Below are 13,250 nucleotides of genomic sequence, written 5' to 3' on the forward strand. Positions count from 1 at the left end.
AATCCTAAATGAATCAGCTGGTTGTTTAACCCTTGGTGACAACAATTGCCATCCAGTGTCTGTGATAATTGTGTTAATCACATTAGAGAGGTTTTAAGCAGGAACGGTTCGATTAAGGTCAGGCTGTCAAATGGATTTAATCCTGGACTTAAAACTTACAACTTTCTGTGCAGACACTGTTCAAAAGAAGGCCCAGCAGATATTTTACATATATAAGAAGAACAAGGTGTCGTAGGAGTTTGGGTCATTTTCTACATGGTATTGAACAATCAGGTCCAAGAAGACAATCTTGAGGGCTGAGCTTTCCTCCATCCAGGACTTGTACAGGTCTACAGTCAGAAACTGGTCACAAATATGTCTGCAGACTCCACACATTCTTCATGTAAAGTATTCAGACTTTTATCTTTAGGATGGCGATACAGAGCGCTCTTTGCAAACAGCTGTCACTAGAGAGGCAGTTTCTTCCCTCAGGCTGTCTCTCTGATAAGCACTTATAAGGCAAATATATTTCATTTTAGTTACATAATAAAAAAAATCTGAAATTATTTGATGTTCATTCTCGTTGGGCTGACAATTACACTTCTGTCAGCTCAAAGAAAATTTTTCTCAAGGCCTTGGTGAACATGAAAAGGTTTTGGTCTTAGAGCGTTCTAAGATATGCTATTTTCTCCTTTATGTATGAATTGTGAGTTTTAGACATTGTTCTGGGTTCCTTTTTGAACTTATTGGTGAGTTGTCATTGATGGAGTAATTTTAGTGGCTGGGAATGTTAACGATTGTTCTTTGAAATCTTTGTTTGTGGATGATGACTCTCTGTGTGGCTCAAATCCCAAACCTTAGAAATGGCTTTTTCAGACTTATTAATGTCAATAACTGTTGTTAAATTTCTTTAGATTGCAGAATGATCTATTTTTAAGGACCTTTTTGAGGGCTTTTAGAATATGCTTCACATGTTCCATTTAAATGTAGGTTTTTTTTTGTTTTTGTTTTTTTATTTTTATTATTATTATTCTACAGGTAATCAGACCTGGGAGTATATTTTCCAAAATATTTTTTCGTCCCAAAAAATTCAATTAAGTCATTAAACTTTATTATGCTTTAATGTGCCCTTTGGAAAATATGTTTTCAGCCTGTTCAAACATAAGAAAACAATAAAACAGCCAGTACAGCCCGCTTACTTAATACTAAATCAAACTAAACAAATCTTCAGTTCAGTAAATATTGCAGTACCTCTTTCCTGCCAGCAGATGGTAGCTGCTGCCTTTCAAAATCACTATTTCAGCTTCTCTGAGGAACTGCTCTTAATTGAATTCAGTCCAAGCAGAAACTTACACAATGTAGGACAGAGTTAGGAATTCAGATAGCTGCATATCGGTAGGAAACATGATGAGTGTGACGTTAATGCCTTAGAATTTAACTCAGATCATCAACAGCACAAAGACAGAACTATAAACAGCTGAATCTCTGCAGATTTCATTTGATTAACAGAGACGTTTTCTTATATACTTTGAGGATTTATAGATTTTCGGTTTCCCTGGTTTAGCAAAATAGTAGGAATAAAAAACGAAGTGTAAATTGCAGCGTGATAGATAATTCGTTCCTTAAACATAAGCTTTTCTGATTATATGTAGGCGTTCAGGATAATGCTGCCAACTAGTAGTTTAGAAAAATAAAATGATAAAAAGCCATTAAGTTACAAATCAATTATCTATGCAAATAATGTACCTATACATAACTGTATACATGCTGTTTTGGAATGTGTCCATCTTTGAAATTGTCTCAGCGACCTTTTGAAACACACTGGTGAGGAATGTGAATTCGGCAGGGATGATTTGGGCAGCGTCAGTGCCAATGACTGCATTGCAGTGTTTTCATGTCAACTATATTTGGCTTCAGGATCTGTCTGAGACCTCCTGGAATGATTTGCTGTTTGCTTCGGGTTCACATTAAGTGACATCGCAGCACAACACAGAGCTCCTCGTTTCCCTAAGCAATGGACGAATGAACATTGTTCACTGCCCAACTGTTGCTTTGAAAACTTTAAACTTTTAATCTGAAGGAAACCAGGTCAGCAGCATGCCCACGAATGGAGTCGTATGTCTGCAAACAATGAACATAACTCAACCCCCTGTGGGGAAGCATGATTTATATAGGCTGTGCTATAAAATCCAGAGTTACAACCACAGATTTTGCAAGGCTGCGAATAGGGGGCATGTCAGTTCTGTTGCTAGGAAACAAGTAAGGGCAAGACAACAGTCGAAGACAGAAATCTGGGTTGGGTAAAGAGGGGAGGAGAGATGTTAAGAAGTGGGAGAGAAAGACAACAGAAGAAGGGTAAAAAGTCGAAAAGCAAAAATTGTGCAGGTTAAATTTGTTTCATCTTATCATTTCCTTTTGGTCCTGACAATAGCAGAGATGCTCTTTTTTCAGTGTATCACTGCAGACAGATGAGTATTGATTTTAGAAAACCTTCTGGTAATAACTCATGTTTGTGTGATCAAAAACCATCTCCCAGTGCAAAGCCCAGATTTTCAATTGGTGGTGCATTGCATAGAGCATTGTTGCCACACAACCAGCCACTCACACTCTGCTCTTCTCATGTTTCTACAATTAACATCTCAATGAAGCTAAATATAGTCCAATCCCATGGTCTCTTCATCCACCGACATCAATGGGTCTGGCTTTGTCCTCTGTCGGTCTCTCTTGTGTTTGCCCCAAACTTTTCTGTGTCATCTTGAAACGTGCACTCTGGACGAAAGCACACTGACCCAACACTGCGGTTATTTTTAGGCAACTTAATAGGCTTTATTTTGAAGTTTTAGACCTCATTCTGACAGGATTCAGAATCCACAAACTATCTATTAGAAAACAGAGGACTCTGTTTGGATGTACATGTTCGATACATTGCATACAAAAGTGTTTACTTTAAAACTGTGCACTCATTATAGTTTGTGGTCTGATAACCCTAAAAAAAGATCCAGGGCATTCAGCTGTTAACAGAAGTAAATTCTGTTGTGAGTAGAGTTTAATTTAATTTAGAGGCATGTCAGAGATGAAATAACTTTTTGGGAAACATTAGGGTCTGTCGACTAGGGGCAAGGGCATTAGAAAATGGATGGGTGGTTGAATATGAAGTGTTTGGCTTATAGAGAAGGCTTAGTTTTCAACAAGTTTTTTGTTTATTTCTGAGGTGTCATGCATGCACATTCTGCACACCAGCTTTATATTTGGCCTGTCATACACTCATTACCCTGCATACCTAAACTTGATGCAGGTGACAGTAGGCTGAATACCTAAGCTCACCGACAGTGATGACGAGGGGAGAAAAAGAGAGGTGTAATGATTATATATGTTGATGTTATCAATGCAAAATCCAACAATTTGATTGAAATTGCAGATATATCTTTTGTCACTGCCCCCAGTATGAGTTGGAGGGAGATTTTGTGTCACTGGTGGCTTTTATTCGATGGTAGCTACTAGAAAGGAAAGGGGGCGGAAAGGGAGAAAACATGTAGTAAATAACCCAGATGGGAGTCAAACTGGGGACAGCTGCACCGACGGATGACAGCCTCAGTACATGGGGCAGCTGTTCTACCCACTTGGCCACATGACTCCCTCAGCTGAAGTTTGAACGCTATCGAAACAAAAGTACTTTCACACCAAGGTTTCCTCAGTCTTCTTGTGATAAGTAAACAATTAAATACGGATAATGTTCCAGTGGATCTTCTCAGATTGAACTGAATGCCTGACAGATTTCAAGCTAAACTAATTTTCAGCCTTTTTTGACATCGCCTATGTTAGAGTCGAAATAATCTTTGATGTCCCTCAGTGGGGAAATTCAAGTGTAACGGTAGCAATTAAAGCATGTAAATTTACACATGTAGAAATGTAGAATATATCAAAACATAATTAGCAATAATATACTTTATAATAAGGACAAAATTAAAAATAACGTAATTTGATTAAAAAAAAAAGTGAAACAGAATATGATATGTAATTGTGCAATGGTGTGTGTGTGTGTGTGTGCGTGTGTGTGTGTGTGTGTGTGTGCGTGTGTGTGCGTGTGTGCGCGTGTGTGCGCGTGTGTGTATTTGAAGATTTAATATACTGATAAAGAGGATAAATGACAAGATTTAAATGAGTTAGACAATAAGGGCTCATGCAAAGGAATGCAAATATTTATAAAAATGAATATTTATAAAATCTTTCTTTGATGGTAAAACAATTATAGGCTCTTCCTGAATAATTAAGTTGAAATAATATTTCATGTTTGATCTTAGAGGAGGACTCAAGCAAATAGATGATGGTAGAGAATACTTGAATTAAAAAACAAATGTCTAACAGGAAGTTGCAACCGTCTGGCACAGGATATGGAATGACAACCAGAGAACAGGAGTAGCAATGGAGAAAAGTCATGGAGAATAACAGTGAAACCAAGAATAAAACAATGCAAACCGGAGATCTTACATTCTGTTTGAGAGCTGGAAGTGACAAAAGACCCAGAAGAGAAGAAATTAACATTAACCTAAAGAATGCGAAACATAATAATATACCAAGAAGCAAACAAACAGAGGAACAAACTAAGGCAGAAATTAAACTTGGGTTCAAACAGCTTCACATCGTAATGGATTATCTCATCATCATTACCGTCTAACTTATTTTTCTCTCAAAGGTTTCTGCAAAGCGAATAATTACAGCCCATCATTTTAAGATTTACTTACTCACATCTGGACTCAGGTTTGTTCAAGATGAATCAAGGTCATCCATCTGCCTGTAGCTCTAACAACAGAATGACTTTGTCCTCAGAAGTACATCCATCTGCAAAAGTTATTGTTAAGGTTATCATGTAATGCAACTTGTAGAGGACCTTTACTTCTCTTTTTTTATGATAGAGACTTGAACTTACAAAATCCTGTCTATCTTCATCACAATTAATGTAAACAAACATGGTGTGAAACACTGTGGATACGTTTCCTCTGTGAAACACGTAACTGCGTGGGAAAATAAACAACATAATAATCGAAGGGAGAGATTTTTGAAATCAAATCATTCGAGTCATTGAGGAATTGTCGCAGACTCACTACATACTGTTTCAAAGGCTGATCTTAAATGTTTTCTGAAGCAACAAGAAGCCTGTAAGCATTGAAACGTCAGTATATTTCTTACATCTTTTGTTTTCTCTGTGCTTTTGTCTGTTGATGTTCTCAACATGTGGCATTGTTTCCTTGATTTAATCTTTTTTTTTATTATTTAATCTACTTCATAAACCTACCTGGGACTAAATCCAGTCCTCTTGCAGCTAAACGTTAGATTATTCTGAGTTTTCAATTCTCCTAAACCAAACAACATAAACCTTGTGAAGTTCATTAAAAGTGAGCTGATTCAAGCTCTGTGACAATGTGGTAATGAAGGGAATGAACTAATAAGATCACCACTGGAGAAACTATTACGAAACTCTCAAAGGATGTTGGCGTGGTGTGATCCTGCTGCTCCCTGAGTGTGTTTCGGTCTTCTCATTTGTAACTGCACAATTAGAGGCCCTCCCATAGCCGTCAGCAGCAGCATTCTCCACTCTGATGAAAATGTGTTGACATGTCAAACTCAGACACACTCAGATTCCTCACCTCTGTCTGTCTGTTGGACTCGGAGTAACGTGTGAATTGTGTGTTTTATTTGCCTGGCATTAGCTGATGGGTCCAACTTTTACTTCTTCTAACAGAAGCAGTTCTGTTGGGGAAACTGAAAAATTATTATATAGATAAATTACTGTCTTGAATCTTGTGTTAAATGAGGCGTAATCTAAGACTTTAAATATATTTATATATATTAAATATATTCCTCAAAATGTTATATTTTTTGACAGATATCAATTGTTTGTCATGTTTTTTTAAGCAATTTAGTGAACCAGCTGTGTACAGTTATACCAGAATAAGTATAAATGGTCATGATACACTGAAAATGTTTTTGTTGCTCTGCTATTGATCACTTCTATCGTTTCTAACATGTTTTAAAGTTGGGAGTTTAGAGTTCAAAAATAGCTGTTTGTGATTAGTTTATGATTGGATTTTTTAAAGTAGTCACTGCTGCAACACAAAATGGGCAGAGCTTTGAGATAGGAAAGGAGTTCAGCAGATGGGAATGTTTTATCGGGCAAGAATATAAAATGTTTCCTGGTCACAAAAGAGGAGCAAAAGAGAGAATACAGACATACTGAGTACACTTGAAGGTTTTTATACTGCGTTTTTGGGAAGAGTTCATTTTGTTAGGACATAAGAGGATAGTAAATCAACTTTATTTATACTAGATTTGGTAGAGCCGGGTCAGTAATGACCAGGTTTCAGGTAAGAGGTATCTCTGGCCAGTCGCTCTATTTTTGGATCTTGTTTCTCAGTTTTGTGGCAGCAGTAAGTCCTGTTACCAGAACAGGGAACGTCAACCTGCTCTCATGATGTCAGCTAACCTCGGTAGCCCTGCATTCCTGGGCTGGATTTTACAACACCAGATAACAGTTTTACCCAATATTTACCTTCTATCTCTGTTCTGTCATTGGTGAATAATGGTCCTTCACTCAAATCTACAGTAAAAGTATCCCCGGCACTTTATTTTATTTTGCTTCACTCCGACAACAAACTATATGTGTTGATATTTTATGTGACATAATAACACAAAGTATCTGATAATTAGGATTTGAATCCAAAAAGACACAAGGTTACAATAAAGTATGAAAACTTTGGCGTGCATTTCTATTCTGTTTGAATCGATGCTTGGCAGACCCACCAGCCACTACGATGCCAGCTGCAAGCCTTTTGGGGTTTGTCTCTGCCAGTTTTCCACACCAAGAGACTGAAAATGCTCCCATTCTGCTACTCAAATTCAATGGATGTCATCTGTAAGAATTTATTTCCAAGTCTTACAGCAGATTGTATGTGGATTTAGGTCTGGACCTTGACTTAACAATTCTTGTACAATAATATGATTTAATCTAAGATATTTCATTATAACTCTAGCGGTGTGTTTTGGGGAATTTTCCTTCTGGAAAGTGAAGCCTTTCAGCATTTATTGTCTTTCTTCAGGATCACCCTGTTCTTTGAGAAATAAAGCTTTCCCACAGCACGATGCTGTTGTTTGCATGTGTCACCGTTGGATGGTAGTGCAATGGCTCTCTTCCTACCACTCTTTCGATTTGGATCTCTGCAGCTCCTCCAGAGTTACCACAGTTTTCTTTTGTTAATGCTCTCCTTTGAGAGCCTGCCAATTTTTGGTGAATTACCACTTCTTGCAGTTATTTCATAATCTTTCAACTTTTGTGCTCTCTGGGATTTTCAAACCTTTGTATATTGTTTTATAGCCAAAAAATGTCTTATATTGCTTCACAACTTCCTTCCCTGTCTGCCTGCGTTAGATGGTTGTCATGATGTTGTTTGCTCGTTAATTTTCTCCAACAAACATTTGAGGCCTTTACAGAACAACTGGCTTTATACTGACATGTAAATATAGACGAACAACTTCAGAAGGCAATTTATTTTACATGAACCCATTTCATAGTTTGTTTTAGATTTTCATTTGAATGTTTCTCACCTTTCACCTCTCCACATATTCTTCTGCCAGAAGCGGTGTGTAACATGCTTGCTATTAAGCAGAATGAAAGGCACATTTATTGTTTAACAATTGCCTGGTTCAGCATAAAGCAGTTTCTGACATGAACTAGTTTTTTCTAGAGTTGTGTGGTATCCTCTCAGCAGAAGATGTCAAATTTGATGCTTTTTCGTCTGTTCTATTTTTATTTCCTGTAATGTGTTCGAGCTCTAATGAGTCGGAGGCCACACGCCATTGATCACTGCCTTCGTCATACTGTCATCAACAAAATCCTCATCAGTGCCGGTGCTTTGGTTCACGCTCTCTCCTGTGGTTCACTTCCCCTTTTTTCCTTGTCTTCTTACCCATTACCACCAGTTTTCTCTCCCGGTTAAATGAAGTGCTGATAGCTGCTGGATTGTGTTCTGCTTCCACCCCCCTAGTCAGCCCTTTAAAGGGAAGCCTGTGAGAAAGACTAATGTTGCTTAGTTAGAAATCTGCTCTCAAATGATTCACAGCATGCAGTGGTCCATTAGAGACTTGTCTCGTTTAAAGAATGAATGTTGTCTTTGTCTCATGGATATGCGATCTAAAAAGACTGAAATCATAACAATCAAGTAACTACGTTATCTTCAGTTGCTATGAAACTGAAGGTAAAGGATATTTGATTTTGATTTGAAGACGAGAGGATGGATGGGTCTCATGCCACCCCCCACAAGATGCCATCCTGGGTGGTTGCCCATGTCGTCCATATCAGAAACCGCTTCTGTCTACTGGTGCTGATTGTGTTTGCTGGGGTCACCACAATATTTGAAAGTGCTTTTTTTTTTTAAAGGTGAATTTTCCAAGCAAATTTCTGCAGTTGAAATTTATGGTGCCAAATTTAAAGTAAATAACTAAATTCATATGCATAATTGCAAGATAAAAGAAAAATCAGTGTTGTAAATTGCTTTTCTTAAAATGTATTATTTCTTAATACAAGATTTTTCATAGTCTAACTAAATTTACTGAAATTAAAATATTGCTTTTTACTAACTTTGTCAAGTTTTGATTTTCTGCTACTGGAATAAACCCGAAATTTACTTGAAAGCTTTTTTTATATACATATTTGTACTTTCTGTGTAGCTGTCACCAATCTGCAGAGGACATTTATGCTCTTCAAACCAAACTCCAAAAAATAAAAAATGACTTACATAATTATAAACCATTTAAAGTTGAACAAATTATTATTCATCCACTCACGATAGATTACCATCCTGCTCTAAATGCATATTCTGGATGATGTCTAACCCAGGATCACTTTCAGTAGATTTGTTAAATAATGATTTCATTCTTCATGGGCTGCAGCTTTTAGTGTCTGTAATGGAAGTTTATGACATACAGGAAGAAGCTTTTTGAAACAGATGCATCTTTAATGTGTTTATGGTTGATTTTGGCCTTTGCATTAGATTTATTTGCAGCAACTTTGCAGATAGAGGACTATAAAGTTACACCAGAATCATCTTTAGCAACCTTTTTGTCTTTTTTAAATAATTTCTTCTGATGGAGAAACATTCAGAAATGATTCCAGCATAATCATTTGCAGCCAGCACGCAGCAGCAGCAGCAGCTTACTGGCGTTGAAGCCTGTAATTAGTTAAAGATGCTTGCTGCTGTCTTTCTTTATAGCAGTTTTTTTTTGTCGCTCGGTGTTCCACAACAGGTGTTTACTCCCTCCACCTTCACACCCAACCTTCAGCTCTGATGCGTGACCAGCATAAAGCTGTCTGCCCTGACGCGTGACCACGCACGCTCAACAAACGAATATTGCGTGACACCAATTTATATGGCAGCTGACGGTCACCAGTAAAACGCATGAATATTTACTTTCTATAAACGTACTTGATGTTCTGCAAAATCATCAAACTTGTACATCCTGTTTGATTCGCGTTACTCTCTGCGCAACAATGGATAATTAGCTGAAATGTGGGGACAAAATCTACCTTATTTGTTTGTATCATTTACAGCTTGCATGGTTGTAATTGTTTTCCTTCACTTTATGTGCTGTCAGATCTAGGCTGAACAGAGGTTAGGTTAGGTGAGGTATGTTGATCCTGTCGCAGTTGTGTCCTTTCCTTCTGCTCTCACACACTGCAGGGAAACTGGACCCGCTTCCTTTATTGTCCTCCCGCAGCCCAGTAAATTGAGTCTTTTCTTTCCTTTTTTTTTCCTTCTTCTTCTTCTCTCTCCTCTTTGTTGACAGGTTGCTTTTGTTCGCGTTGTTTTCGAGGGAAAAATGTTGTGGAATATACTTGAGTTCATTTTTCCGTCGTGCTCAGTGTTAGGATGGTGATCAGGTTGTCAACAGAGCAGAGGAGAGAGGAGAGATGCGCTCTCAGTTAGACGGTGGAGTGTTGCTGCTTTATTTAACGAAATCCACGGATCGAGCTGCCTCTCTTGCAGTTTGGGGATGTGACCTGTTGCAGATGTTGTTTTTCAGACTTTAGACGTCGGATGGATACAAATGGAGTGAAATGAAGCAGCGCCGAAAGGTTCTTTTTAAGCGGCGGATCGCTAAATGAGGAGTTGACTTACTTTTTTTTAAAATTATTATTATTGTGAGACTTAAAATATTTTTTCTGGGGTCTGCCTGTTCAACTTTGAAGTTAATCAGCAATTATGTTTCCGCAAAATACTGAAACCAAACAAGATCTCTTCAACGCGCTGCTGGCACTGTGATCGTGGCACCGCGCCCTGCTTTGTGGAGGACTGTAGCCCAATAACCCGCTTTCCTTCTCCTCTCCTCAACCCCGTCTTCCCGACAGAATGGCCCGCTTTGGAGACGACGTCCCGGGCTTGTTGAGCTCTGGGGATGGAGGATCGGAGCGCAACAGGAACCGCGATGGAGCGGCCGTGTCCACAGGTGGGATCTCCCCGGCGTTCAAGCAGACCAAAGCGCAGCGCGCCCGCACCATGGCCCTGTACAACCCCATCCCGGTTAGGGAGAACTGCTTCACCGTCAACAGGTCGCTCTTCATCTTCGGAGAGGACAACGTGGTCCGGAAGTACGCTAAGAAAATCACTGAGTGGCCATATCCTTTTTTTCACCCCCGCTCTGCACGGATGATATCACACTAACATTGTTTGTTCAAAGTGTCTAAACGGAAAATATAAAAGGTAGGTGAACTGTGACCAACACTCACTGTGCAACCAAGTCTGATTTTAAGAGTTTATCCACACCCAACCACCCAACCTGGCACAACAATCGTTTCACAATACTGCAGAGTTTCACCTTTAAGAAAAATAAATGGGATTATTTACCTAATCTCATTCATCTAGACATGGATAAATGTGTAGATAAATGACATTTATCCATGCATCACTTGGAGCTCTTGGTTTTGGATCAAGTGCTCCAAAACCAAAATGGAGCACTTGATCTAAAAATAAATAAGGTCCTTTTTCCCTTTGAAGTAGCTTTCACAACTTCCACAACAGTAAGGTATATAATATGTTTCTTTGTTTGTTTGTTTTTTTATTTTGACATTGAAGTTTTGACCCTGGCAAATCTTATAGCCTAAAATATATTCCAAAATCCACCAAACTCGAACCGAAAGTTATGGTTGCTTGGAAACATTTGGCTCATTTTTTGGCCTGTAGAATAAACATAGGAAGTTTCAGCACCACGGATAGCACTTGTGGTACAGAGGTGTTTAAATTTTGCTTAATTATGTAAAATGTGTTTTATTAAAAAGATTGATCACTAAAAAGTATTTAGTTTCTTGTTTTGTAATGAAGTTGAGTTATAGAAGATGGGAAACTGTTCCTGAGTAATACAGGTGTCATTTGCTTCTCCTGTTTTGATGCTGAAAAACGTGCCAAAGCAAAGCAACACCAGAGCTTTGCTATTCATGGCTTTAAGCCCTTTCCGTCAGCGTTACGTCATGAAGAGCTGCTGATTCCACCTATCAGCAGATGAACATAAGTAAACTAGAACCTTGATAATTGTACTAATTAAGCACAGCTGTGCTTTAATGATGAATTAATCAAATCATAATATCTGTTTATGTTTTCAGTTTATTTTGTAAGGTCAGCTCAGGGCTTCACAGGTGAAGTGAATAACACTGATCATCCTTTCATCATGGCACCTGTTAGTTGGATATATTTGGCAACAAGTGAACATTTTGTTCTCAACGTTGAGGCGCTAGAAGCAGGAACTGAGTGGCAAGGATCAGGATTTCAGTATGTTTAACAAGGTTTGCAGTAGTAGACGGCCGTCAGAAGTAGAAATGCAGCAGAGGCTTTTCGGTGCATGTGGGGAATGAAGCCTGGCCCATGTGTGCCGATCCGAAACACAAGCAGTTCAAACAGCTGAAGACGTTTTATTGCCGATGCGATATCAGAACCATATCGCTATGCTAAGGGGTCACAGTGCTGCAGACCAGATTGCCTATTCTTGGTCATAATGTTGTGCCTGTTCAGTGTTGAGTCCATTACGATCCAAATCATTTTTGTTTAGTTTAATTCAACCCAGTTCATCCAGATTAAATGTTCACACACAATTAAATGATTTATGCGTATTTGTTGTTGCTTTTATGAGGTTTGAAATGAAACACATCCATTTCGTTCCTGGTGTTGACAGAAACCAACTTGTTGCTTTACTTTCAAAACAGTCTTACTGCTTTGCGCCGCCTGTTGCAGGGGATGCGGCACACACAAACACAAGTGTCGATTGGCGGCATGTTTATGCCGCCGCTGCTGCTGCCTCTGCACAGCTCACCAGGTGTCCAGGCCAGGTGTGGCCTGTTCACAGACTATTGTTCTGCTCCATTCAGCAGCTTCCTGACTGACTGACTGCTCCACTGCTGAGCTTATAAACACACCTAATAGAAGGAGCCTTCTTTTGTTGACGACTGCTGCTCATCGTGTTTTTTTTTTTGTTGTTTTTTTTTCTGGCCTTAAATCTTTAGTCTGGGATCTGCCTGTGAATCACACCAGAGATCTTCCAATATAACCGAGCTGCACTAGAACTGCACCTGCTGATACATTTTATTTCCCCATCCAAATCAAAATCAAAGAGCTGTGGGTGCTGTTGTGATCAGAAGGAAAGCAGCCAGGCTGAATAACCTCCAGGTTAATTTGCTCTGTGTGGGGAGTGTCCTGTTACGTAGAATGAGCTCCACCATATCTGATTAACAGGCATTAAAAGGAATTATATGCAATAATGTCTGATCGGCATGCCATATGCTATTACGGCTAGTCATAACTCACCGCATCGTATTCTGTTGTTTGATATTAAGATTTTGAGGAGAGTGGTGCTGAACTCTTATCAAGAATCAGAGGAATAAACAACAGCAAATACATATGCGAGCTTATGCAATATATTTAAGCTTAACTAAACATGTAAACAAACTGATATAAACACAGTCCATATAAGAGGCTTCAGGAGCAAAGCATGAGCCTTGAAAGATGCAAGTGCAAGAGTAATATGTTCAGCAGGGATTACAGGGAATACTTGACATTTAGGCAAATATGGTTAGTTGCTCCTTGTAGAGTGTTGGATACTTACTGGAAACTCCACTGTGGTGTCTGTTTATCATGAACTGGAGCCAAGAGGAAAGGAGAGGGAAAGATGCAGCCTAAATACATGCCAGACCAAACGTTTCATTCACGAGCGCATGGATAAAGTCACCAGTTAAC

General features: G+C 38.8%; 1 protein-coding gene across 3 annotated transcripts in view; it reads left to right on the top strand.

The window, feature by feature from the left end:
- Nucleotides 1-13,250, top strand: part of cacna1ea (calcium channel, voltage-dependent, R type, alpha 1E subunit a) — a 106,152-nt gene that overhangs the window by 28,974 nt on the left and 63,928 nt on the right. For all 3 annotated transcript variants that reach the window (XM_008407909.2, XM_008407908.2, XM_008407910.2), the window contains exon 4: nucleotides 10,379-10,645. In XM_008407909.2, the coding sequence (XP_008406131.1) occupies nucleotides 10,379-10,645 (267 nt within the window). The remainder of the gene's footprint in view (nucleotides 1-10,378; nucleotides 10,646-13,250) is intronic.

The sequence above is a fragment of the Poecilia reticulata genome, linkage group LG4 (assembly GCF_000633615.1).
Source record: "Poecilia reticulata strain Guanapo linkage group LG4, Guppy_female_1.0+MT, whole genome shotgun sequence".
Classification (NCBI taxonomy): Eukaryota; Metazoa; Chordata; class Actinopteri; order Cyprinodontiformes; family Poeciliidae; genus Poecilia; species Poecilia reticulata.